The 27,300-nt window shown below is 34.6% G+C and overlaps 4 protein-coding genes across 7 annotated transcripts; 1 reads left to right on the forward strand and 3 right to left on the reverse strand.

The window, feature by feature from the left end:
- Positions 1–942: 942 nt before the first annotated feature.
- On the reverse strand, positions 943–2,646 carry LOC662597 (torsin-1A). Its single transcript, XM_968684.4, has 5 exons — positions 2,197–2,646; positions 1,879–2,147; positions 1,527–1,830; positions 1,327–1,474; positions 943–1,270 (listed from the first exon to the last, which is right to left on the reverse strand). Exons 1-5 carry the CDS (start codon positions 2,369–2,371, stop codon positions 1,141–1,143), a joined length of 1,026 nt encoding a protein of 341 aa, XP_973777.1. The 5' UTR covers positions 2,372–2,646; the 3' UTR covers positions 943–1,140.
- Positions 2,647–2,960: 314 nt separating this feature from the next.
- Positions 2,961–23,551, forward strand: alpha-Spec (alpha Spectrin). 4 transcript variants are annotated; one of them, XM_015985117.2, is made up of 16 exons: positions 2,961–3,085; positions 5,201–6,591; positions 8,714–10,224; positions 10,276–10,410; positions 13,016–13,705; positions 13,761–14,042; positions 15,956–15,997; positions 16,158–16,502; positions 16,854–17,704; positions 19,963–20,690; positions 20,881–21,221; positions 21,279–21,541; positions 21,613–21,636; positions 22,009–22,271; positions 22,325–22,662; positions 23,287–23,551. In XM_015985117.2, the coding sequence occupies exons 2-16, from the start codon at positions 5,220–5,222 to the stop codon at positions 23,413–23,415; spliced, it is 7,314 nt and encodes a 2,437-aa protein (XP_015840603.1). In that variant the 5' UTR covers positions 2,961–3,085; positions 5,201–5,219; the 3' UTR covers positions 23,416–23,551. The 4 variants fall into 4 exon arrangements, with proteins under 4 accessions (XP_015840603.1, XP_015840605.1, XP_015840607.1 ...); XM_015985119.2 differs by lacking the exon at positions 21,613–21,636; XM_015985121.2 differs by lacking the exon at positions 15,956–15,997.
- CysRS-m (Cysteinyl-tRNA synthetase, mitochondrial) lies at positions 23,540–25,383 on the reverse strand. Its single transcript, XM_968623.5, has 2 exons — positions 24,618–25,383; positions 23,540–24,375 (listed from the first exon to the last, which is right to left on the reverse strand). Exons 1-2 carry the CDS (start codon positions 25,324–25,326, stop codon positions 23,579–23,581), a joined length of 1,506 nt encoding a protein of 501 aa, XP_973716.2. The 5' UTR covers positions 25,327–25,383; the 3' UTR covers positions 23,540–23,578.
- Positions 25,384–25,494: 111 nt separating this feature from the next.
- Positions 25,495–27,285, reverse strand: LOC103315163 (oocyte zinc finger protein XlCOF28). Its single transcript, XM_008203130.3, has 2 exons — positions 26,272–27,285; positions 25,495–26,213 (listed from the first exon to the last, which is right to left on the reverse strand). The coding sequence occupies exons 1-2, from the start codon at positions 26,377–26,379 to the stop codon at positions 25,638–25,640; spliced, it is 684 nt and encodes a 227-aa protein (XP_008201352.1). The 5' UTR covers positions 26,380–27,285; the 3' UTR covers positions 25,495–25,637.
- Positions 27,286–27,300: the final 15 nt, after the last annotated feature.

Raw genomic sequence — 27,300 nt, forward strand, 5'->3', positions numbered from 1 at the left:
ATCAAAGGATATCTTATTTTCGATGACAGAGTTTCAATTAATTAAAAAAAATACTTGTATATGATACACGTGAAGGAACAGAAGGTACTGTTAAAAATTTATAAGTAACAGTAAATGATAATAATCCTCGAGGCAATTTTCGATGTTTATGCATGAAATCGATGGGTAACCCGCGATACGTTAGGCGTTCTCACATTATTGATTCTTTATAAATATTTATGGGATGGTGTTAGCAATCGAAGTTATTTTAATTTGATTTTTATGAAACATTATACCTACTTTGTAAACTCTCTGAGTGACCTCTGTGCATTTGAATACGGAGGGAGAAAAGACCTTTATTCTCTTTTGAAGATAAATTAATGAGAGTTTTTTTCAGTGTTGTAGACGATTTTTTGACGGTTACATCAGGAAATATGGTCTCCTACCTTTCAAATATTCCATAAAAATATATTTTTTATTAATAGTTATTAATAATGCGAGTGCGAATACACAAGCTTAAAGTTCGAGGGCTGTGATTATACAACGAGCGTATGCGAGTTGCGTGTCTAGACACCCGAGAACTTTAAGCGTTTTCGTATGTTATTTTTTTTTTTTTATTTGAACATTTTCAGATTTTAAAAAGAAGGCTTAAAATGTTACCAAAAAAAAATAAATGAATTAATTAAAATTGTAAATGTTTTAACAGTCATATTACAGTTTCATGTTTTGAGAACACACTGACCTAATGCTCTTACACAAGCAGAAAATGTATGTTCAAGACTATTGTAGTAGTTTATACAAAACTGTTAAATATGGTATTAACAGTATTTATTAACTTAAACCTAAATTTAAAGATCATAAATCTTCAACAGGTTTTTCATAAAATATTTTTAGGTCCACGTTATTTTAAAGAACAAAATGTGTTAAATGTCATAATTCGAGGACACGAAAAAAATCGCATGATTAATTATAACATTTTTTTATTCTTGTTACATAAAAATTACATATTTGAAAGTTCCGTATTGTATTGAATGAATTTAAAATTCATTGCCGAGATTTTAATATAAAGCCAAGGAAAATTGTAAATAATACGTCATTAAAAAATTAATAAACCCTAGAATATCACATTAAACACCCACTCTTAACAATGGAAAAATATGACTACCCCCCTGGTTTATTTAGTTTGTATTGAGTGACAATCATGCCCACTTTTGAACTTATTCGTTTACATCCTGTAGTGGAGAAAAGTTTTTCGGTTGATGGACCCCATTCAACGAATGCCATAGCTTCGCTAAAAAGATTAATAACAAAAAATTGAACTATAACAAAAATGTTAATAATACATACTTGACGTGCTCCTCACTAGGGTTTGTAACATTTCTTTGTGCAAATTCATCCAAAATACAGAGCTTGACGTGGCGTCTTTCCATTGGTAGAAATGGGACATAATGGTCTATTAAATTACTCCTAATGGTGTCAGAATGATGAAAACCACCTATTTCATTTAATTATTGGTTTTAAAAAAATGAAACAAATTAAATATTGACCTTCTTCATTAAATGCTCCTCTTGTGATTAACATCTCAAAATCTTGCAGTTTAAGATCTTCACGCTTGACACCGTCTTCCTTCCACATTTCCAGAACGTGTTCATTTATTAAATCAGCACCCGTGTTTGACAAAAAAATAAAAACACAGTCCCTATAATCAACCCCATCTACATCATCACGATAATCGATCATTGGTTTAATGATATTCAGAACTCTGGAAGGCATTTTATCAACTTCATCGAAAATAAACAGCTGTTTGCCACAGTTGGTCGTGTTGCCTTTGATCCACTCTTGCAGATTTTCCTACCGGAAACAAGTTATCACAAAAAACACCACAACTTTATTAAGTACCTGATATTCTTTGACTTTATTTTCACTCGAAAAGTGCATCCTACCAATAAAGTGGTGCACAAATTTACTTTTGCTGCCATACTTGTACATATTTTCTACAATAAACTTAGTAACATAATTCTTCCCACTGCCTGGCCACCCATGAAAACTCAACGTTAAAGCCTTCTGGGGTTTGTGGTTGTCAGCCCAATGGGACCGTAAGGCATTTGTTACGATATCTAGGACCAAGTGTTGGCCATAAATGTGCTTTTTGAGCGCATCTTCGAGCCCTAATACATTTATTTCGATTTGAGTTTGTAATCAAAAGAAGTAACTTACCGTCGAAGTCGGCATGTATTGAATGTTCAGAACAACACTCCTTAAAACGACAAATTGCACTAGCTGCTATACCACCGAGTGCTACACCTACAGGGGCTAAAAAGCCGAATCCGAGGCACGTTGTTATTAAACACTGGATAAATAAAATTCGTGCAAGTACTCCCGTCAATTGCATCTTGACTCATAATTATCTAATCACTAATGAGTTCTTCCGGTGCATGCACAACACCGTAAATTGCCAAAATTGCCGTTAGACAGTGTTATCAAACATTTTTTGTATGCTTAATCAAAAATTAAATTTGTGACTTTACATAACCTCAAAACGTTTTGACATTTCCTTTGGCCCCGAAGGGTAATAAGAAAGGTGTAACCACACCACTTATCAAGTGATTACGTTAAGTTAATCCTCTTAGGCAACAAAAAAAATGCATTTTCCTTAAACACATAACTGCACAGTTGTATTATTTTTCAAATTTAAAGCTAGTTTTTGATAATTTACCTTGCGCCCACCTTTCACAAAAACAGCTTGGCGCAAGTAAACAAACTGGTCATGATAGCCAACACAAAAATCAATTAGATGTCTTTCGATAACGGAATTTGTGAAATATTACGAATAAGCGCTTTGTAAAATTGTCGGATTCGGTGTTTTGAAATTACACTCTACATCCCAAGCCAGTTTTTGATGGAATTAATCAGTTCCTGAAAATTGTATGTATGCCTTATGTTGGCGCCGCTGGTGCGTTAAAATTGACGCAACTGACGTCATTTCCAGTAATAGTTGTGTCAGTGAGTGCCATGTTTAATGTCAAGTAAAGTTTTTGGATAAAAACTGAATTTTGTGTACTGTTTTAACTTCAAGAGGATTATATTATCGTCAAAAAAGTCACAGGTTTGTTTGCGTTGTAATTTTGTAGGAATTTTAACCAGTGTAAGTGAAATTAAGGCCAAGTTAGTACCACACCCCAAGACAATTTTGGAATTTGGATGCTCCCGAGTTCCGGTGGTAATAGAACACGAAATTATCGTTACCAGAAGATTATGAAACGTTAAGATTTATCTATCATTTTTTGAGAAACTCGTTACGGGTACCTATAGTACCTTTGCCATATTTTTTTGATAATTGATTATTTAATTGACTTAAATCAAGCTTTTCAAAATAACGCCATAAAATTCAGGTTTTTTAATTTAAGTCAGAACGAAATTCGTGCACTGCGGCAAAATTCCATGTATTGATTTTAAGTAGGTCACTTGGGAAGATTTCTTGTTTATTGTATTTGGAAGTAATCACCGGTTTACTCATACCCATATTTAGACACATTCCCCACTGTTATGTCATAGTTAAATTCGTCAAGTGGTTAAATTAAGGATAATTAGGAGTGTAGTGAAGGATACAAGGTTCAGGTTACAATCTGATGATAATTTAATCTATTTTTGTTTAATTTATATAATACCTGTGGTTTGATAAGCATTTTTGTAACTGATTACATGTTTTTTAACTCAAACATTAAAGTAGATAACGAGTTGAGGAGACATGACCCGAGTTAATAAATTTTTGGAACAAAAATGATAATTTTTGGAGGTGTTTTTGTTTAATTGATGAAACGATCAGTTGTAATTAACTTTGTTATATTTACTAATTAGGCAATAAGAAAGGTTTTAAACTGACTCACGATGAATTAGATACTTCAGATACAGATTTTTGTCACTGGTTACATTTTTTTAATACAGTCATTACAGTTTAATAAATTTTTGAAATAAAAAATATAGTTTCTGAAGGTGTTTTTGTGTACTTGACGAAACGATCATTTGTATTTAACCAAATAATTCATAATTTGTAATTAGATCAGAAAACTTTAATCATTAAAGTTGATAAGGAGTTGAGGAGACTTGACCTGACTAAAGAAATTTTTGAAATAAAAAATATAGTTTCTGAAGGTGTTTTTATTTAATTGACAAAACGATTAGCTGTAATTAGCTTCGTTAAATAATTCAGAATTTTTATTCAGACAAGAAAAAATTGAAACTAATTCACGTTAGATCAGATAGTAGCTCAGATACAGATTTTTGTAATTGTTTACTTGTTTTTGAATACAAGTCTTTTTCTTTCTACCTCCTAAACCTCTAAGTAAGTGTTTCACACAGAAGCTGGTGGAGCCTCCAAACCTACCAATCTTACACAATTATTACAGTTGACAAGGAGTTGAGAAAACATGACCTGAGTTAATACATTTTTAAAATAAAAAATATAATTGCCGCAGGTGTTTTGTTTAATTGACGAAACAATCAGTTAACGTTGTTAAATAATTTATAAATTTTAATGAGGTAAGAAAACTTTGAAACTGATTCACGAAAGATCAAATGCTTCAGATACAGATTTTTGTTATTGGTTACATGCTTTTTAATTCAATCTGTAAATTTGGTAAGAAGTTGAAGAGACATGACTCGAGTTAAGACAATTTTGAAATAAAAAATATAGTTTCTGAAGGTGTTTTTATTTAATTGACGCAACGATCAGTTGTAATTATCTTTAAATTTCAAATTGATTCACGATCAGGTATCTTGCATACAGATTTATTTTTGTAATTAAAACATAAAATTTTTATTTAATATTAATTTATTTTTTATTTATTTTTATTAAATTATCATGTAATTGATTATGATTAGTGATTACATATTTTTTAATACAATCATTAAAGTTGGCAAGGCGATAAGGAGACATGACCAGAGTTAATAAAATTTTGAAACTAAAAATATAGTTCTTGAAGGTGTCTTTGTTTAATTGAAGAAACGGCCAGTTGTAGTTAATTTCGTTAAATAATTTATAATAATTTCTAATCAGTTATCAGGCATTATCTGATTACCTGTGTTTTAATAGAAACATCAAAGTTGATTGGGAGTTGTGGAACGTTTTGAAATAAAAAATATAGTTTCTGAGCGTGTTTTTCTTTAATTGACGAAACGATCAGTTGTAACCAATTTCATTAAATTCCTAATTTCTAATCAGGCAAGAAAACCGATTCGCGATGGATCAGATACCTCCGCCCAAAGAAGTGAAAATTCTCGAAACAGCCGAAGACATCCAAGAGCGTCGTCAGCAGGTTTTATCCCGCTATGACAACTTCAAAGCTGACGTTCGTGCAAAAAGAGAAAAACTCGAAGACTCGCGTCGTTTCCAATACTTCAAACGCGACGCTGACGAACTTGAATCATGGATCCTTGAAAAATTGCAAGCAGCATCCGACGAAAGTTACAAAGACCCAACTAACCTACAAGCCAAAATCCAAAAACACCAAGCTTTTGAGGCCGAAGTTGCCGCTCATAGCAATGCAATCGTGGTGTTAGACAACACAGGCCGCGAAATGATCAATCAAAATCACTACGAATCGGAAACGATTCGTCGCAGACTTGAGGAACTCCACCGACTTTGGGAGCAACTCCTTTCAAAGCTCGCCGAAAAAGGAATGAAGTTGCAACAAGCCCTCGTCTTGGTGCAGTTCATCCGCCAGTGTGACGAAGTCATGTTTTGGATCAACGACAAAAGCACTTTCCTCACCACCGAGGAGTTCGGGCACGACCTGGAGCACGTTGAAGTCCTCCAGCGAAAATTCGACGAGTTCCAGAAAGACATGGCTTCGCAAGAGCACCGTGTTACCCAAGTCAACGAACTCGCTGATAAACTACTTCAGGATGGTCACCCGGAACGAGACACCATCATCAACCGTAAAGAGGAGCTCAACAACGCATGGCAACGCCTCAAACAGATGACTTTGATGCGCCAAGACAAGCTTTACGGTGCTCACGAAATCCAAAGATTTAACCGAGATGCTGACGAAACCGTCGCTTGGATCGCTGAAAAAGACGTCGTTTTGTCGTCTGATGACTACGGGCGTGATCTAGCCAGCGTTCAAGCGCTTCAAAGGAAACACGAAGGAGTGGAGAGAGATTTGGCGGCTCTTGAAGACAAAGTTTCGACAATTGGGAAGGAAGCCGATCGATTGTGTGCCATTCATGGCGATCATGCCGATCAGATTCAGTCGAAAAGAGCCGAAATTGAGGACTATTGGCAAAGCTTGACCGCTAAAGCTAAAGAACGCAGAGATAAATTGTTGGAGTCGTATGCTTTGCATCGATTTTTGTCCGATTTTAGAGACTTGGTGTCGTGGATTAATGACATGAAGGCGATTATTTCGGCCGATGAGCTGGCCAAGGATGTGGCTGGAGCTGAGGCTCTTTTGGAGAGGCATCAGGAACACAGGGGGGAGATTGATGCACGAGAGGATAGTTTTGCGGCGACCACTGAAGCCGGAAGGTTGTTGTTGGAAAATGGACATTATGCGAGCGATGAGGTTAAGGAGAAGTTGTCCACGTTGGTGTCCGACAAAAATTCTCTCTTGGGTAAGTAATAAAAAAATCTCGAAATATTTTGTCGCTACAAATTTATTCACAATTATTCTATCCTTTTCTCAAAAAACGGGTCCTAGGATATGTCAAACTTACATATGGGGACATTTTTAACTCTGAAGATAATTTCTGTATTAAATTTGAAAAAACACTTATCAAAGTATTGATCTAATTTAAGTTATTGTAATTAACTAGAGGATATTTCGAGTATTTGGTAAAATAATTCATTATGATTATGACTTACTTGCTGCTTATAGTCAATGATTAATAAATGTCAGAAAAACAGTGTTGAGCAAAATGTAAATAATAATAACTAATAAGAATAATACCTAATCTAATATTTAATTAATTTGTAATTACATTACTTTATAACAGATTACTAAAATCATTCTCATTGGTTATTCAAATTAGTAGATTTTAATTACATTGTAGTGTGTTACTTTAATCATTTTCAAAAATTGTAGGCATTTAATTTAATTTAATTTTAGTGTTAATAAAAAGTGCTAAATACATAAATAGGATTACTGTTTTTAAGGATCCATTTACATTTACTAAATTGCTTTTTGTTTTATGGAGAATGACCTACTGTCTCATTTTTATTAGCTGAAATGATACGTCTCAACACTAAACAATTTTTTATAGTATACTAAGTGGTTATTCGTGGAAAAAAATCAAATTTATGGTCTGGTTTTTATTGCAAATAAAAAAATACATTCATAAGTTCCAATTACAATGTTTACGAAATGTTTAAGTTTTAGCATTGATCAACTTATATCATGAGATCGAAAATGTACTGAGTTAGAGGAAGCTGCCTGCGGAATTTTCAACCATTTTAGCTCTTTATTTATGGCTGCACTTTTAAGGTCATGTTGTCTTATGCTTGTTTTACTATTATACTGTATGGCTAAAGTTACACTTCACTTCACAATATAATATTAATTACAGTATTAATTGATAAATTATAACATGAGATCGAAAATCTACAGAATTAGAGCAACTCTTCAAAGGGTAGAACACAGACCTGTAATAATAATATTGGTTTTAAGCATTCTGTTATAATGTAATTATGCAATTTTTTCTTTTAAATAACATGTAACATATTACAGCTAATCAAAAAATAATTACAATTAGTAATTACAAATTACAATAACTAAATACAAAGTAGTCAGATTCTTTTGTAATTAGATTAATCTGTAACTATATCTATTATTAATTTTATTATAATGTTTGTTTGTTTAAAAGTGTCGAATGGTAATAACTGACAAAAGAAGCCCACCTAAGCTTACAAATTATATTATATATTTTTTCAAGCAATTTTTTATTTTTTTTTAGCAACCGTATTAACTAATTTCTCGTTTCTTTCATATGTTATCGGACTATATTTATTGTCGAATTTGCTAGTTTGGTAAATGTTATGTACACCATAAAATTCTACCGGGTGATTAAAAAATAACCGTTTTATTTCGATTTTAATTGTTCTTCTGTTTTTGCCATAAGAACTTTTATGATGTTTCTTTTCACTACCCAAGAGATGGTTCGAGACTTTTGAATCACCTTGTGTATGGTGATTTTTTCAACAGGTACCTATTTAATGTTGGAAGGTCTGCCAATTCCGCTAACTAGATTCAAGAAACCTAACTCGGAAAAACTTAAAAATCTAACTTCGAAGAGCTATATCTTGTGAAAAAAGGCTCAAACAATTTTTTGTCTTTAATCAGCACACAAGAGATTTCGTGATTTTTTAATAACTTTGTATAATCTGATTTTGTCAAACTCTGCATAAAAAATAATTTTTCCTTATTTGAATAATCTTACAAGATTAATTCACAGTTTGAAAATTATATTTTCAATGTATTGATGTCTATTTTTTTTAATTCAACATACCTAGGGAATAAAGGATATGTTTAGAGTTAAAAAATGTCTCCGAATTATTAAAAAAGATACTTCTATAATGCGGACAGTTTCGCTAATTCGGACACTTCAAAAACTGTATCTGTCCGGATTATCGAAGTTGTACTGTATTTAAATTTTATGGATAGGAGTGTAAGCATGTTTTTATGAATATCAGCCACTGAGTTTGTTTTCACGAAACGTGACAATTTCTTTGTTTTCAAAGCTCTTTGGGAAGAACGCCGCATTCTATACGAACAATGTATGGACTTGCAACTATTCTACCGCGACACCGAACAAGCCGACACCTGGATGGCCAAACAAGAGGCCTTCTTAGCCAATGAAGATTTGGGCGATTCCCTCGACTCCGTCGAAGCCCTTATAAAAAAACACGAAGATTTCGAAAAATCCCTTGCCGCACAAGAAGAGAAAATCAAAGCTCTTGACGAATTCGCGACCAAATTAATCGATGGCGAACATTACGCTGCCGATGATGTCGCCCAAAGACGAGCAATGCTCTTAGAACGCAGATCAGCACTTAAAGAAAAATCAGCCCAAAGACGCGCTCTCCTGGAGGATGCTTACAAATTGCAACAATTTGAACGCGATTGTGACGAAACCAAAGGGTGGATCAACGAAAAACTTAAATTTGCGACCGATGAGAGTTACCTAGATCCGACTAATTTGGGCGGAAAAGTGCAGAAACACCAGAATTTTGAACAAGAGCTTAATGCTAATAAAACACGAATGGAGGATATTACGTCGACTGGGCAGGAGTTGGTTGATGCTAAACATTACGCAGCTCCGAGGATTCAATCACGAATGGAGGAAATCGTCAACTTGTGGGAGACTTTAGTGCAGTCAACTGACAAGAAGAGTTCGAAATTGCAAGAAGCAAGTCAACAACAACAATTCAATCGGACGATTGAAGACGTTGAGTTGTGGTTGTCTGAGATTGAAGGACAACTTATGTCCGAGGATTATGGCAAGGATCTAACTTCCGTCCAAAACCTTCAGAAGAAACATGCGTTACTTGAGGCCGATGTTGCGTCCCATCAAGACCGTATTGAAGGAATCACAGCTGCGGCTAACCAATTTGTTGAACGTGGTCACTTCGATGCTGATAACATCGCCCACAAACAGAAGGTTTTGACTGATCGATACACAGCCTTGCAGACACCCATGGCTATCAGAAAGCAACGTCTTTTGGACTCCTTGCAAGTGCAACAGTTATTCAGAGACATCGAAGATGAGGAGGCTTGGATTCGCGAAAAAGAGCCAATAGCTGCAGGGACAACACGAGGACGTGATTTGATCGGGGTTCAGAATTTGATCAAGAAACATCAAGCCGTTCTGGCCGAAATTAACAATCACGATGCTCGCATTAGTGCCGTTGTTGAGGCCGGTAGACAAATGATGGAAGATGAGCACTTTGCCAGTGACCAAATTCGCAACAGAGTGACGGCTCTCAATGATCATTGGGTCCAGTTGAAGGAGAAGGCCAACCAGAGGAAACAAGATCTGGATGATTCGCTTCAAGCCCATCAGTACTATGCTGATGCAAACGAGGCTGAATCCTGGATGAAGGAGAAAGAACCAATTGTGAGCAATACTGACTACGGTAAAGATGAGGATTCGTCCGAGGCTTTGTTGAAGAAACATGAGGCTTTGATGAGTGATTTGATCGCGTTTGGAAATACGATTGAAGGTTTGAAGGAACAAGCGCGCAATTGTAGAGTAAGTTGTTCAGTTTGGGGTAAAAACAGTTTGGTATTTTGTTTTATTTAGCAACAGGAACCACCAGTTGTTGATGTTACTGGACGGGAAACCGTTCAAGCTTTGTACGATTATACAGAGAAGTCGGCTCGCGAAGTTTCGATGAAGAAGGGCGATTTGTTGCATCTTTTGAATTCCAGTAATAAGGTGAGGGTTTTTAATTTCGGTAAGGAAATTGCTACGTAGTTATTCAATATGGAATGTGACTTGTTTTTCTTAATTAAAAAACGGTTATATTAGGTGTTTCACAAAATTTTACGAGTCCTACGTCTGTAAAATGCAATCAACGAAACGAATTCGATTGGAAATAATTTTGAAAAATTGGATAGTTTTCCCTAGTTTGTTCACCCTTTTAAAAATTAAAACGTTTTTAATTAGTTAATGATTAGTATTGATAGAACATAATAATTGTTTCTAAAAAAGCAATTTATGACTATTTATGGAACTCATTAAATAATGTTACTTACAGACATTACAAAATATTTTTTTATACTCCGGTTTCCTTCAGGATTTAAAAAATTTAATGCTGTCTTTCTAAAAAGTTAACGGTAAATTTGACACTGTGCGAGAGTATTTGTTGACATAATATAAAATTTAGGAGCTACATAACAAAAAAAAAAAAAAGAAATGGGATACTGGTTAGGTGTACTGTGTTTGACAGCAGGCTCCATAAAGCATCAATAAAATAAGGCTTGGTGGAATCCAAAATATTTTTCCAGTAAAGTGTTTGATATTTCTCAACGTACTTTCAGCTCTAAATTTAAATAAGGATTTTAGAGGTCAGTATATCGATCGGATAAATTCAAATCTAGAATAATAAAAAATCTTATGGTATAGAAAGTTATTAAATAGTGTTATATTCAAAAAATATATCAGCCAATGAGTCAATTTTTTTATTTAATTCATATTTACATTGGTTCACCAAACAACTTTTAAACATCGTTTGTTTCAGAATGACATACGGAATAATGTGTATCTTTTTGGCATTGTTAATATTCATTCATTAATATTAAATAATTATTACAGAGTCGTAGAAAAATTATAAAAAAATTCACATGCATATAGGGAAAAATATAAAGTATTTAAATAGCAATCGCTGATTTCTGTGTGATTAATAGTTTTTGAAATACTGTTAACAGATTTACTTATTTTTTATAATTTTATATTCTATTAAGTTTATCTGAAGATTGGTAAAATATTGCAAAATATAATTTTGCTCACCCTATCTTGATATAACTAACCTATGTGCTGAATTGGTAATTTTAATTATTTTGACAAATGGTTAACATAAATTAATAAAAAAAGCAGCATTTTTTTAAATGTTTTTTTATAAAACAGGATAGGCTTTTATTCAAAAATTAAATATGAAAAATTCGTGTTTGGAAATGTTTTATTTCGAAATTTACATTGAAACAAGGAGAATACGCCGAGAACTGCTTTAATGATATTCAGTGTATGTTAGACGTTTTCATAGTTTTTATCGAATAGTAGAATGCATCCATAGTGTCCAAAGTGGTATGTGAGTTCAGAATTGGAAATAAAACCCAAGTCAAATACCACAACTTTATTTTTAAAGTTAAAAAAGTTTTATTTAATTACTATCTCTGTATTAATGCTTTGGGTTAACCATTTTGTTTAGTTTCTCCACTTCAATTCAACGCCATAAATTTTTCAACCTCTTTAACTTTTTTTTCTCCAATTTTTTAGATTTTATTTTTATTATAACATTATAAAATTATTTTACAGACATGCTCTATTAGTCATTATAAAACGAAGAAAAAAAATACACATCTTAGTTAACAGCTGATAACATTAGCAAATTTATGCAATAAAGAGATATAGCCCCCACAAAATTTAAACCAACTGACTGTAGAGAAATCTCCTCTAAGCAGACACTGACGGTGACATGCTTTTTGTCCGGTTATTGGAGGTGTCCTCCTCAAGAGAAACAAGGATTTATTAAAGAGGTAGTAAGTAATATGATACTATTAAAATTGGTACAATATTTTACCCATCAACTATTTCTTGGAAAATAGGTGTCCGTTCTGTGAAACACTTGAATTACCTATTTTAAATAATTATTGTCACAACTGCGCATCCACCATATGTTACTCGGCGCCTCCACCATATGTTACCCGGAGCTTTCACCATATGTTACTGAGTATGATTAAAAGTTATGTGGGTTTTGTATAAAAGGTTTATTTACAAAAATGACTAGATTGAATAGAAATACGCCCTTAACTCTTTTTTACTATTGTCTTGATTCTACTCATAAAAATTGCTTACAAAAAATTCAAAATAATTGTAGGTTTATTTTCAAACTTAGAAACTGGTTAAAATACTTGTCATGGGTTTACAAAAATTAAATAATTAAAGTTTTTTTTGCATCCAGTGTTTTGTTACTTTTAAGGCGCAGGCCTCGTAAAGTTGTGTGAAACACGCTGTATAATTGCTTTATTTAGATGAAATTGTGTTTTATTTTTGTCGTATGATTTAATTACAATCAGTTTATTACGCAAACGGAGCGAGTATTTTTAATATAAATGAAATGTTTAATTAATGATAGCACAGTTCCAGAAGAGTTTCACAGTATAATGAAACTTATCAAAAGACAATCGTTATCTTATCATCGCAAAGATGATCGTAACATTTTTCCTTGTTACCATTGCCGTATCTCATTTAGTTAAAAAGTTCAAAAAACATCATGTTCCGGTACGTTTATTTTGTTGATTTTTTAAAATTATTTGTTTAGGATTGGTGGAAAGTGGAAATCCACGACCGCCAAGGCTTTGTCCCTGCCGCTTACGTGAAAAAAGTGGATGCTGGACTCACAGCCTCACAACAAAATCTCGTTGATAACAACTCCATCTCTGCGCGACAAAACCAAATCAACACCCAATATGACCGTCTCCTTGCTCTTGCTCGTGAGCGTCAAAACAAACTCAATGAAACGGTCAAGGCTTATGTTCTGGTCCGCGAAGCGGCCGAACTTGCAAACTGGATCAAAGACAAGGAAATGCACGCTCAAGTCCAAGACGTTGGTGAAGATCTGGAACAAGTGGAAGTGATGCAGAAGAAATTCGATGACTTCCAGACAGATTTGAAAGCCAACGAAGTGCGTTTGGCTGAAATGAATGAAATTGCAATGCAGTTGGTGTCTTTGGGGCAAACTGAAGCTGCGCTTAAGATCCAGACACAGATGGAGGATTTGAACACGAAATGGACGTCTTTGCAGCAGTTGACGGCAGAGAGGGCGAACCAGTTGGGGTCGGCACATGAAGTTCAGAGGTTCCACAGAGATGTGAATGAGACGATTGATTGGATTCAGGAGAAAGACGAAGCTTTGAATAATGATGATTTGGGGAAGGATTTGAGGAGTGTTCAAGCCTTGCAGAGGAAACATGAGGGGTTGGAGAGAGATTTGGCCGCTTTAGGGGACAAGGTATTGTTATTTTTTCATTTATCAGCAGGGAAATAATACCGTTGTTTTGTTGCAGATTAAGCAACTTGATGAGATCGCCGGTCGATTGGTCCAAACTCATCCGGAAAGTGCCGAACAGACTCGAGCTAAACAAGAGGAAATCAACGAATTGTGGACTCAATTGACCGCCAAAGCCAACAATCGTAAAGAAAAACTGCTCGATTCGTACGATTTGCAACGTTTTCTCAATGATCATCGCGACTTGATGGCTTGGATGAATTCTATGCTTGGTTTGGTTACGTCTACGGAGTTGGCTAGTGATGTGACGGGGTCAGAGGCGCTGATTGAACGTCATCAGGTGGGTTTTTGAGCAGTTTGGCCAAGTTGCACGTGGATTTTTTGTATCTTTGTACCTATTCTAGGAATGTATATAAAAAAAGGGTGAATGTCTATTTTGGAAAATATAACCACCAATCAAATACAAAATACACATTTTATTAGGTTGGCTAAAAATTTCTGGTCAAAATGGACTGGGAAAGCATTGGGAAGTTTATATCAATTTTTTTGATAACCTCAATTAAAATCCCGAGAAAACAATTTATTTATTTTTATTTATTTATTTAAAATATTTTAAAAAATAAATTATTTATTAAAACATCTTTCACGCTCACGCACAGTGGACCGGATAGACATTTTAGGTGGAATTAAATCAAAGGTTACATTTAGTTGAAAAAAAATTAAGAATTAACTTTGTAATTAAAAAAGAGAAAAAAAATACAGAAAAAATATTATTATACATGGTGTTTCACATAATATTACGAGGCCTGCGAATATAAAATACAATACAATCTGCACTTTAGAACGAAAACAGTCCAAAATGCTTAATATTGAAGTCTAATTTAAAATAAAAATTCTCACTTAACCAATGTGACAATTTTATCTAACATTTATGAGCAGTTATTTTTTATGTAATTTTTTGTTTCAAGTGAATCTATTAGGTTAACAAAAAGCACCAAAAAGACTTGATAAGCCCTATAATAAAAAGTTTTTTTTTTGAATATGTGAAAAGCTAAAATAAAGTCCAAGAGGTAAATTAATGTTTAATGCATTGAAATTGTAATGAAGTTTTCTAATAAATTTAAATATATTTATTAAGTAAGAAGATTAATTGTCTTCTGAAAAATCTTCAGCATTTTGAAGATTTGGAAGATTTCTGTACTAGCCCTAATATTACTCTGGTGTCCATTTAAGCTGTGTCATCAAGTTATTGTATTTTGCTTTATTGATGGGTTGGTGTTCAATTCTAAGTTAGAGGAGTGATTGAGGCAAATTTAAAGGCTTTCTACATTTTCTTCTTAACTTGAAACATTTAAAATCCTTTGTGAAATTTGATTTAAAATATATTTTTCTATCTCTGCTTTTCCTAGCTGAAACCAAATAACATCTGATATAGAAAGTGTTCTAATTTCATTGAATATATATTAAAAGGGGGATTTTTACATTTGTTTACAATTAGCAGTCGGTGCAGGCAAAAAATTAAAATTAATTATTTTGATAATACCTTATAATAATAAATAAAATATAATGGTAAAGTTATAAATGTTATTAAGAGTATTATACGGATAACCGGGAGTCTATTGTAATTGGTTATTAGCTCAAAACTTGCTTAAATACACACAAAAATAAAACAAAAATATTTGTGGCGTAATTTGTCGAATAATTGTGTTAGTACTGGATTGCATATGAGAAAAAAAAAATTAAAAATAATTAGACTATCAGAATTGCACTTAAAATTCAACTGTTTTAAAAAAGCTTTCAAATGGTGTTTCACAGTTCAAGTAAGTATTATGTTTCAAAACTATAAAAACGCCAACGTCGCATGTTACCGAATTATTATTTTTTTAATAATTAATGATTATATCCATCTTTGAAAGTACAAATTACATTAGCTAGTATTTTTTGAAGTGCATAAGTAATTTATAACATCCAATTTTGAGAGAAATGTAGTTTTGAAATAGCTAATGAATCAACAGTGACTAATTTATGGTATTGTCGTGCATAATATTTATCGTTCAAAATTTAGAAGACTTTACGTCAGTTAAAATTAAAATGTTGCGATTGCTAAGAAAGCCTGTTTGCGTTAACTTTTTAATTAAATTACGAATGATTTAATGCCACCTAGAACAACCAGTCGGCCTACTGTGTCACATCATAATCACAAACACACACTCGAACCTGTGAACTGATTTCTTTGTTTGCATTGATTTCTAGAACTACAGAGCTGAAATAGATGCACGTTGTGGAATACCTCAGGTACACAATTGCCCCAGAGTGTTATAATCACTTTCGATAGTACTAACAATTTTATGGGCGTGTGATGGTTTACAAATTGCAATTAATTCCTCAGTGACTGCTTTACTTTAGCTTATTAAACGTTACGAATTTTAATTATTGAAATTTAAAAATTCGCTAGGAACATCGAACTGAAATCGATGCACGTGCGGGAACTTTCAACGCACTTGAACAATTCGGACAACAACTCCTCAGTTCCCAACATTATGCAAGCCCCGAAATTCAAGAAAAACTCGAACAACTCAACGAATTCCGCAAGGAATTAGAGACGCGTTGGATCGAACGACGAGTCCAGTTGGACCAAAATCTCGACTTGAACCTCTTCTACAGGGACTGCGAGCAAGCAGAAAACTGGATGTCCGATCGAGAGGCGTTCCTTGCGTCAGACGAAGTCGACTCCAACACCGATAACGTCGAGGCTCTGATCAAGAAACACGAAGATTTTGATAAAGCGATTAATGCGCATGTAAGTCCGATACTCGTTGTTTTATTTCAGTTTATTTAGCAATAAAATGACAACGAAAAAATTCCAGTATAACTTTTCTCTTTTTGCTTAAAGACAGACATTTGATTGCCTTAATTATCCTGTGATAATTTATTAAGAAATTACATCAATTATAATTTCGCCATGTTTTTCAGAAATATGAGAAGTCTCTTAACGGCACTGTAACAAAAAACTTTTAAAGCGTTATCTGTTTCGATTTGACCAAGTAATTTTATTGATTATGGTTCATATTGCTTTATTTTTGTTATTTCAATTGAGCAAGTGCCTTTATTAATTTGTAAATGTTTTTTAAATTCCAAATTGTTCGATTAGGAGGAAAAAATCGCCGCACTTGAAAGTTTGGCCAACCAGCTCATCCAGAACGAACACTACGCTTCCCAAGACATTGACAACAAGCGCAAGCAAGTGTTGGATCGTTGGCACCACCTCAAAGAGGCCCTCATCGAAAAACGCTCAAAACTTGGCGAAAGCCAAACCTTGCAGCAATTCTCACGCGATGCTGACGAAATCGAGAACTGGATCGCTGAAAAGTTACAACTGGCGACCGAAGAGAGCTACAAAGACCCGGCCAACATTCAGTCGAAGCATCAGAAACACCAAGCTTTCGAGGCCGAATTGGCCGCAAACGCCGACAGAATTCAGTCGGTATTGTCGAACGGTACGAATTTGATTGAGAAACGACAATGTGCCGGGTCGGAAGAAGCTGTTCAGAAACGGCTCGAGTCCATCGCTGATCAGTGGGAGTTTTTGACGCAAAAAACCACCGAGAAATCGATGAAATTGAAGGAGGCCAACAAGCAAAGGACTTACATTGCGGCCGTTAAGGATTTGGACTTCTGGTTGGGCGAAGTTGAAAGTTTGTTGACGAGTGAAGATGCTGGGAAAGATTTAGCATCGGTGCAGAATTTAATGAAGAAGCATCAGTTGGTCGAGGCTGATATTCAGGCCCATGAGGACAGAATTAAAGATATGAATGATCAAGCTGATTCTCTTATTGAAAGTGGACAATTTGACACGGCTTCAATTCAAGAAAAACGACAATCGATTAATGAGCGTTACGAACGTATTAAGAATTTGGCCGCTCATCGACAAGCTCGGCTCAATGAAGCTAATACGTTGCATCAGTTCTTCCGCGATATTGCTGATGAAGAATCCTGGATCAAGTAAGTAATACAGATTGTTTACAATTTTATTTCGAACAAAGTCTTTGACGAGATTTGAGTTATGATGGTCCAAAGTTTGGCGGATATTTTGCAAATCTGTTTCATGTTGGATGGGCGTGACTAAAAGACAATTTACACTATTGGAGAACATAATTAGAACAATGTAATATTTTATTTAAAAAGTATAAAACGCGTTTGTTTTTTTTTTAATTAAAAACTCTTGAATTTTTCACCCGTTAAAGTTCCTCATTTTTTACTAACCCTATTACTTCCACATAAGTTATTGTTCGGGAGCTCGTGTTAGAAAAGTGTAAGAGTTTCTCTGAGCTCTAAAATGTCTTGTTTCATCGACGTTTTTCGAAAAATAATTAAGACTAAGTTTGATTTAATTTTAAATAGACAAAAAAGCAGTTTCAGTAAATTGAATGGAAAAAAACACTAAAGTTTTTAATAAAACGAAAACAGTTTGCAAATGTGTGATATTATAAAATTTAGCACATTATGTGCAGCTTTCTAATTTCTAAACTACGCCGATGTTCTATGATCAATTACCTTATAATATTTATTGTTTAGGTACATTTAAATCTGTTATTACTTATTAGGTAAGTTTTGTTTGAGTAACAATTTAAACATTCATTTTGAAAACAATTTACGAAAGATTTTCTTCAACCCAAAATAAACATAACTCTTAAAATTAATGCGGTATTTTATTATGTATCCTAATTTTGTTATTATGATAAATCCAGGTTTACGTTTCTAAAAATCTGTACATGCCGATATAATTTTTTTTTGAAAGGTATAAATTAGCCGAAACAACCTGAATTTTCTAACAAATTTTTATAGTCTGCTGTTAAATTTGATAATATTAATAAACTTTTTTTGTTTTATTCAATACGTTTTTTGTATTTTTATATTTAAACATTTTTTAAAATAGTTTTCAATTTGAAACATCCTTAAACACAAGAACCAGAACTATTTGAACATTTTTGTTTAATAAAACCCATTCCTTTAAGAAAAATGTTTTCAAAACTTATGGAAAACCCTTGAAATGGAATATCAGATTTAATTTCTATTTTTTTATATTACTTTATATTTAATATTATAACAATTTATAGATTTGTAGAGAAAAAACGATTGTTGGACTTATCTCCTTATTGCACTGAATAAATTTTCACAAATTTTCGGCTTTTAAGCCCGATTTCATAACAAATTTAATTCTCAATTTAAATTTAATGTTTAAATTTAATGACTTTAACTCAAAACTCTATTTCATGATCACTTTAAATGTATCTATATACATTTAAAAATTAATGGCCCCTTTTATTAAAGTTTAATGCCACAATTTTCACCCATTAACGTATTTAAATCTCCACCTAAATTATGTAAAAAATAAAAATAAACAAAAAGACATTGTCAAAAGTAACAGTTTGTCTTCTGATAGTGAAGATGATGATTATGTGTGGTTGTTGCAAAGACTAAAAAAAGATTATTCCTAGATTTCTAAATTTTTTCAATAGAATTGCAAAAAATACAATGATTAGAAGATTAATGAAGAGAATAATTTACAGAACGAACATTTTTTTGAAGAAAACGCAATGCTAATGTTTGAAACATTTTAATTACAGAGCACTTTACTATGAATATTTATTCTTTAATTTTGATTTCCATTTTCAGAAGTTTTATTTGTTCTCAGTGTCCTGCAATTTTTTTTCTGTACTGTGCTCTAACTTATGTTTTAGTTCTTCCACTATAACCTTGTTATTTGTATTTTCTTTCATTTAAAATAGGATCCAAATCTTTCACCAAAAGTTAAATGTCCAATTAGTTAATATGTTAATTAGTTAATGCGCATGTATGAATATAATGCAGGGTAAACAGACAAGGAATTGTGGAAGCAATTTTTTCAAAGAAATATTTTATCGAATATAAAATGATAAAATTCATTCATCTGAAAAGGTAAGATAAGATAAAATCAAATATAATTTAATTTAAAAAATTCAAGAGGGAAATTTGGAGCAGAATAAAAGCAACTGAAATAAAAAAACAGAAAAAAAAGTAGAATATTGAGAATACCAAAAAATTATGCCTCTGGAATCGGAAAATACATTAAAGAACGAAATATTGTTAAGGAATACTAACATGATTGTCAAGAAATAATTAGTAATTATTTTTTTATATTCTAGTAAAGTGCTTTATAATTAAAATTTTTCCTACAGTAGATTTACGTTTTACACCCCAACTAATGTTTTTTCTCATAGGGAGAAGAAACTTTTGGTGGGTTCGGACGACTACGGTCGTGACTTGACCGGCGTCCAAAACTTGAAAAAGAAACACAAACGTCTCGAAGCCGAATTAGGCTCACACGAACCGGCCATTCAAGCGGTTCAAGAAGCTGGCGAAAAACTAATGGACGTATCAAACCTTGGTGTCCCCGAAATCGAGCAACGTCTCAAAGCTTTGAACCAAGCTTGGGCCGAATTGAAACAACTGGCCGCCACTCGTGGCCAAAAACTGGACGAGTCATTGACTTACCAACAATTCCTGGCTAAGGTCGAAGAAGAGGAAGCTTGGATTAGTGAAAAACAACAATTGTTGAGTGTTGAAGATTATGGTGATACCATGGCTGCGGTTCAAGGTTTATTGAAGAAACATGACGCTTTTGAAACCGATTTCCAAGCACACAGAGAGAGGTGCAAGGATATTAACGATGCTGGGAAGAAATTGGTTGCGGAAGGGAACCATCATGCTGATAGTATTAATCAGCGTTGTCAACAATTGCAAACTAAGTTAGACCATTTGGCGGCTTTGGCTGGCCGCCGCAAGGCCAAATTGATCGATAATTCGGCCTATTTGCAATTTATGTGGAAGGCGGATGTTGTGGAAAGTTGGATCGCTGATAAGGAAACGCATGTCAAGAGTGAGGAGTATGGCAGGGATTTGTCGTCGGTGCAGACGTTGCTCACGAAACAGGAGACATTTGATGCAGGTTTGCCCATTTTCGTAATACTTTAAGTCCTTTTAGTCAAAATTAAAGTGACTTTAAAATTGTTCCACGAGATTTAAGCCATAGTTTATTTTATTATGACAAGAACTAAATAATAAAAAACATTTTAAACGTATGATGAAATGCATTTTATAAATTACAAGTCTTTAGAATTTTTTATTTTGTGATTAAGGTCTCACTGCGTTTGAGCACGAGGGCATCCAGAACATCACCGCCCTAAAGGACCAACTGATCGCTTCAAATCACGACCAAAGTCCGGCGATTTTACAACGTCACGCCGATGTGATCGACAGATGGCAGAAACTATTGGCCGACTCTGACGCCCGCAAACAGCGTCTTCTCCACATGCAAGACCAATTCCGACAAATCGAAGATCTTTTCCTCACTTTTGCCAAGAGAGCGTCTGCGTTCAATTCTTGGTTTGAAAATGCTGAGGAGGATTTGACCGATCCAGTGCGATGCAATTCCATTGAGGAGATCCGAGCGTTGAGAGAGGCTCATGCACAATTCCAGGTATTTATAATTTGTGAAAAAAATCACACAAAACTGTTTTTTTTGTAATTAAATTAGGCATCTCTATCGAGCGCGCAAGCCGATTTTGAGGCTTTGGCAGCTTTGGATCAACAGATCAAGAGTTTCAATGTTGGACCGAATCCCTACACTTGGTTTAATATGGAAGCTTTGGAAGAAACGTGGAGGAACTTGCAGAAAATCATCGCCGAGAGGGACGTAGAGTTGAATAAAGAGGCCCAAAGGCAGGAAGAAAATGATAAGTTGAGGAAGGAGTTTGCTAAGCATGCCAATGCCTTCCATCAATGGTTGACCGAAACTCGGTAAGTCGTGGCGAAATTTTTTTAAATTTTTTAGGTGAAAAACGGTTATTTTTATGAAATGTTTATTTCAGTTATCGAATTTTGGGCTGGGACGGGTAAATAGCGGTGTTAACTAACAGTTTTTGTGTAATAACCGCATTAAGGAGTGATAATTGTTTTACTATAACTAAAAAATTGGTGTTTGTTGTTTGAGGATCATCAGCAGTGATCAGATGTACAAATGTACGCTAACTAACGCATTTTTAATATTTTTGTGCCATCGTTCATAAAATTTAGTAACCTATCGGTTTTATAAAAAAAACTGGATGTTTGAGTATTTTATAGCGTAAAAAATTATTTAATTTCTTATTTTATTTGTTTTTATTCTTGAGTTAATTGCCGATTAACAGACGTTTTTATTATTATAATTTAACTGTAATCATTGGTTGTATTTTAATTTTTTACGATTACTTGTTGTTTTTCAATAGTACCTCAATGATGGAAGGCTCCGGCTCATTGGAGCAGCAGCTGGAAGCCACCAAACGCAAAGCAGCCGAAGTGCGCGCCCGTCGCTCCGACTTGAAGAAAATCGAAGATTTGGGAGCAATTCTTGAAGAACATCTCATCCTGGACAACCGCTACACTGAGCATTCTACTGTTGGTTTAGCCCAACAGTGGGATCAATTAGACCAATTGGGCATGAGAATGCAGCATAATCTTGAACAACAGATACAAGCTCGCAACCAATCAGGTTTGTCCACCGCCGCATTATCACGACTAAAATTGTAATTATTTTGCTTCCAGGTGTGAGTGAGGACGCTCTTAAGGAGTTCTCGATGATGTTCAAACACTTTGACAAGGAAAAATCCGGAAAATTGAACCATCAAGAATTCAAGAGTTGTTTGAGAGCTTTGGGTTACGATCTGCCGATGGTGGAGGAAGGCCAACCTGATCCAGAATTCGATGCGATTTTGGATGTGGTGGATCCGAATAGAGATGGGCACGTGTCGTTGCAGGAGTACATGGCGTTTATGATCAGTAAAGAGACCGAAAATGTGCAAAGTTCGGAGGAAATTGAGAAGGCGTTCAGGGCTATCACAGCAGGGGATAGACCATATGTTACGCAAGAGGAGCTATATGCTGTGAGTTTTCCGATAGTCCACTTAAATATGCCTTTAAAGCAATATGCTATAAGTTATTGGAAGTACATTAAAATAGTCAGTCAACAAATTTTTTATTTCAACCCTCGAGAAGGGGTTGAAAAAAACGAAAATAAAGTGTTTTTTAAAAACTATACAAAATCGGTAAGAGCTTTGATATTTCAAAGCTTCAATTGCTAGATGTTTTTTTATTAAATAAAATGTTTATAATAAAGTTAATAGGAATTTTTGATAACGATGCATTGTATTGAGAATTAGAAAAAAAACCTTTTATAGGTAATTTTAAAATTCAGGCCTGAAATATTTTAGATTTTTGTTAACTGTTTATTTTTAGTACATTTCTTTTTTTTGAATGCGTAACTATCTCGAGCTGGAGGTAACCATTAGGGTAACCTACAAGATAATTATTTTATTACATTTGTTCAAGACAGATATGTATCTGCACAAATAGGAATTTTTGCGATTTTGAATAATCTTTAAAAAACACTTTATTTCTCGAGAGTTAAAACAAAAAATCCTTTGAATACTTCACAGAAACTTGATTTAAAGGCCCATTTGACTGAGCATTATTGGTTGAGTGTTGTATGATTTAATTGTTTGTTTCAGAATTTGACGAAGGAAATGGCCGATTATTGCGTAGCTCGTATGAAACCCTACGTTGAACCCAAGACCGAACGCACAATCGCAGGGGCCCTGGATTACATAGAGTTTACTCGTACTCTCTTCCAGAATTAATACACTTGCTTGTCGTTTAATAGGGATAGGGAGCTTTGTCACTGCACGATTTTAAGCTTGATTTTATAATATGTTTGCATGTATCACCTAATTAATTATATTTATCCTTTTCAAAATATATGGCTTATAGTTTCAATTGTGTTTTATTCAGTTAAAAAAAATATTAGGACCATGAGGACATTTTCCCGTGGTCCTTTATCGTAATTCCTATACTTTTTAAATTATCCCTAACTTTGTCACACAGCTCTAAAACATTTTTGTCCTTATTTGAGATCCCCAACTGCCTAATGCTCTGCCTAAAATCATTTAAAATATTCATTACTTCTACATAATTATCACAAACACTTGACTGTTTTTTGTTTACATTTATTCCAAACATATTTAATGTACTGGAAACTAAATTAGATGCTGCTATCACAGCAACCGATTTAGTATCACACAAGTCGGTACGAGATGAATGTAAAATGCTATTCACGGCTGAAATTAGCTCGTTTATAGTGCTTATAACTTCAGATGTGTTAAAATCGTCGATTAACGCACTGTGAATTTTATTTGCACTTTCAACAACTAATTTACTAACAGTATCATTGTCAACGTCGGCCTTTAAATAACCGTTTAAATAATTCTGGCAATTGTCAACAAAATTGATATAATTTTGAAGAACTTTAGAGGCAGTTATTACAAATTCGTTGCTATATTCCATCCTAGATCGATAATGCGACATTAGACAGGCCATACGAAACGCTGGAGCTGTGGTGTCTTCCAACATAGAGCTAATTGAAATTGTATTATGTAGCGATTTGGACATTTTTTGGCTATCTTTGAGGTGCAAATGACCAGTGTGTAGCCAATAGTTGACCCATTGGGGTCTACAGTAGCGTGCACACGACTGGGCTTCTTCGTTTTCATGGTGAGGGAAGCGTAGGTCGATACCACCAGCGTGTATATCAATTTCTGGTCCTAGAGATGTGTTATTTCTGATTGTGGGTACTTAAAATAATACGGTACGAAACGACGTAAAAATCACCGAATGAATTTTAAAAAATACAGGCAGAAGAGCAAATTGTATTCGCACTTATTCGTAGTTAAATAATAATTGATAATAAATAAATAAATAGACATTCATTTCCAATACGCACTTGTAGTGCCGTCCGATTTTGAACCTCGTTTCGTCCCCTAATCTAATAGAAAATAGAATTTACCTAAAACATGACCAGCCAAAGCCGAGCACTCAATATGCCACCCTGGACGCCCCTTTCCCCACTCACTAACCCAGGAAATTTCACCCGGTTTAGCCGCCTTCCACAGTGCAAAATCCATCTTGGATTTTTTAAATTTCGACGGTTCAGGCGCATCTTCCCCAATATTTTGCAACTTGGCGTAATTATCATACGCACCAACGTCGAAATAAACCGAATTATCCCCAGCTTTGTACGCTTTCCCTTTATCAATAAGCTCCCGGATGAAATTTTTAATAACGTCCATATTTTCGGTCACTCGCAGCACGCAGTCTGGCCGCCTTACGTCCAAAGCATCCAAGTCTTTCCAAAACTCTGCTTCAAACTTCTTCGCTAATTCTTTGGGTGGAACTTTGGCAGTGTTCGCCCTTGCAATGATTTTATCATCGATATCCGTTATATTCATCACGGTCACGACGTTTAAATTGAAGTAGTGTCTCAAAAGTCTTTGGATTATGTCCAGTTTGACGAAACAGCTGGCATGGCCGATGTGGGAAGAGTCATAGACTGTGGGGCCACAAGTGTACCAAGTCACCAAATTTTTATTTTTCACAATAAGTGGCACTTTGGTTCGAGCTGTGCAATTGAAGACTTTGATTCCGGTGTCGTGACCGTTGGGTTTCACCCATCTGTGGCTATTTCGGGTGAAAATTAAACAATTTCGCGTGAACATTTTGAGGTTATTTAACTGTCACTTGCACATGTGCTTGGACTCTTAGCCAATCAGCAGACAGCGCGCGAACACGTCACCGAGTATGCACTTTTGAATTTCAAGCGTATTTATATGCATGTTTGTGCCCTTTTTTGTTGTTTTGTTAATTGTTTGCCAATCAACCCCTACTTAAAAATAAATCTTGTTCATATTTATTATATCTAATACAGATTTATAATTTTTTTGTGGTTTTTAAATACGAATATACATAATATTTACACGTAAAAAGGTAATAAAACAGTTGTACTTTATTTAGATGGGTGCAGGCGTGGTTAGCTGGTCTTCTTGCAGTTTTTGCTCCTCCGGTGCAGGTCCAGCTTGTCCTTGCGGCTGAAATGTTTGTTGCAGTTTTCGCACGTGAAGGGCCGATCGCCGCTGTGGAGCCTCAAATGCCTGGCCAAGTTGGAGGTGTGCGCAAATTTTCTATCACAGACGGAGCAGGTGAAGGGTTGTTCCCCCGTGTGCGTTCGCACGTGCTTGTTCAAATCACCTTTATGACTAAATGTTTTTTCGCAATGTGTGCACTTCATCGTTTTTCTGCTGGGTTTCGGGGATAGGTCGCGGCTTGTGGATGGCATCGGTTCAGTCTTTTCGTTTTCTTCAATCACTTGGACTAAAAGCGGCAAACTTCCGAATTTGTTTTGGCAGTTGGAGCACCTGCAGTTGTATTTATCCGTGTGGGGTTCGTCCGCGTCGTCTTTGTTGGGGTCCTGTTGCATTGTTGTTTCATGAGTCTTGCGGAGTTTGGCTTGGTTGAGGATGATTTGTTTGAGGAAGTTTTTGAAGTTGTACAGTTTATGGATGCAGAAGTCGCAGGCTTTGGTTGAGTTATTTGGGTGCAGGAAGATCTGAAAAATTTTGAAAAAATTAGTCGCAAGTTTGGATTTTTGCCGGTGGTTGACTTACACATCTGAAGACTTCTCTGACTAAGAGTTGCTCTCGTGCGTTGAGTGTTAACAACTTGTCGTAATTTCCACATATGCCACAAATCGTGGATTCACTTTCATATTCCATGATCCACAAAGTTTTAGTGTAATTGGGAAAATGATTGAATGTTGAATGAGTAACAACTTTCCAGACTATTTTGCCGGGTTTTTTCGTCTCGGTTCACACATGCGCGCGAGAAATTGACGTCACGCAAGGGGAATTCCTACGGTTTCAGTTTGTTGACGCCAACGCGCCTAGAGGTGAGAGGAATTCACCGGGAGTCCCCAATTCCCCACTCTAGACAATCGTGCAATGTTTCCTCCAGTTCCTCTTCTGGTTTGTCGAATTTACTCATTTCTTCGAAAATAATAATTGAGAGGAACATTCATCGCGTTTGAAAGTTTGAAAATAACTTTATGATTCATCTTGGTAATCCGGAATTAGCTCAAAAAAAGTAATAGCCCGGAACCAGGAAGTCAGCCGAAGACGTGAGCAATTTCGGAATTCGGGGAAGTTAGTCTATTAATCAATTTCTATTGCGCTTTGTGTCTCATATCAAGAATACTGAATTCAAAAATATTTCCCCATGAATCAATAATATAATAATACATTTTTGATGGCAATGATTCTTGGACTTTGGAGCAGGTGTGGTGTTATTGTTGGTTGCATATATCAATGCTGGTTGGTTTTAATGATAATTATTGTTAATTATTTTATTTATTATATAAGAAAAGCAAGAAATGATAACTAGCGAATCTCGGTGGCCTCATTTTATACTGTTTGCTGGCAAATAGAACCGTTACGATTTCGTTAAGCTTTTTATTGTAACTTTTTTCGGGAATTCCCAAAACCTTTAGCGCGGTATCAATCGTTGTAGCTAAATATTTGCATAAATATGCATAAATGTAACACTAGTGTGTGAGTAGACAAGATGTTCTAATTTGATAAAATTTTCTTATCGCTCTTTCCGGTGTTAACAGATGTAAATGAACAGCATAGGAACCAGGT

The sequence above is a fragment of the Tribolium castaneum genome, chromosome 4 (genome assembly GCF_031307605.1).
Source record: "Tribolium castaneum strain GA2 chromosome 4, icTriCast1.1, whole genome shotgun sequence".
NCBI classification, from domain to species: Eukaryota; Metazoa; Arthropoda; class Insecta; order Coleoptera; family Tenebrionidae; genus Tribolium; species Tribolium castaneum.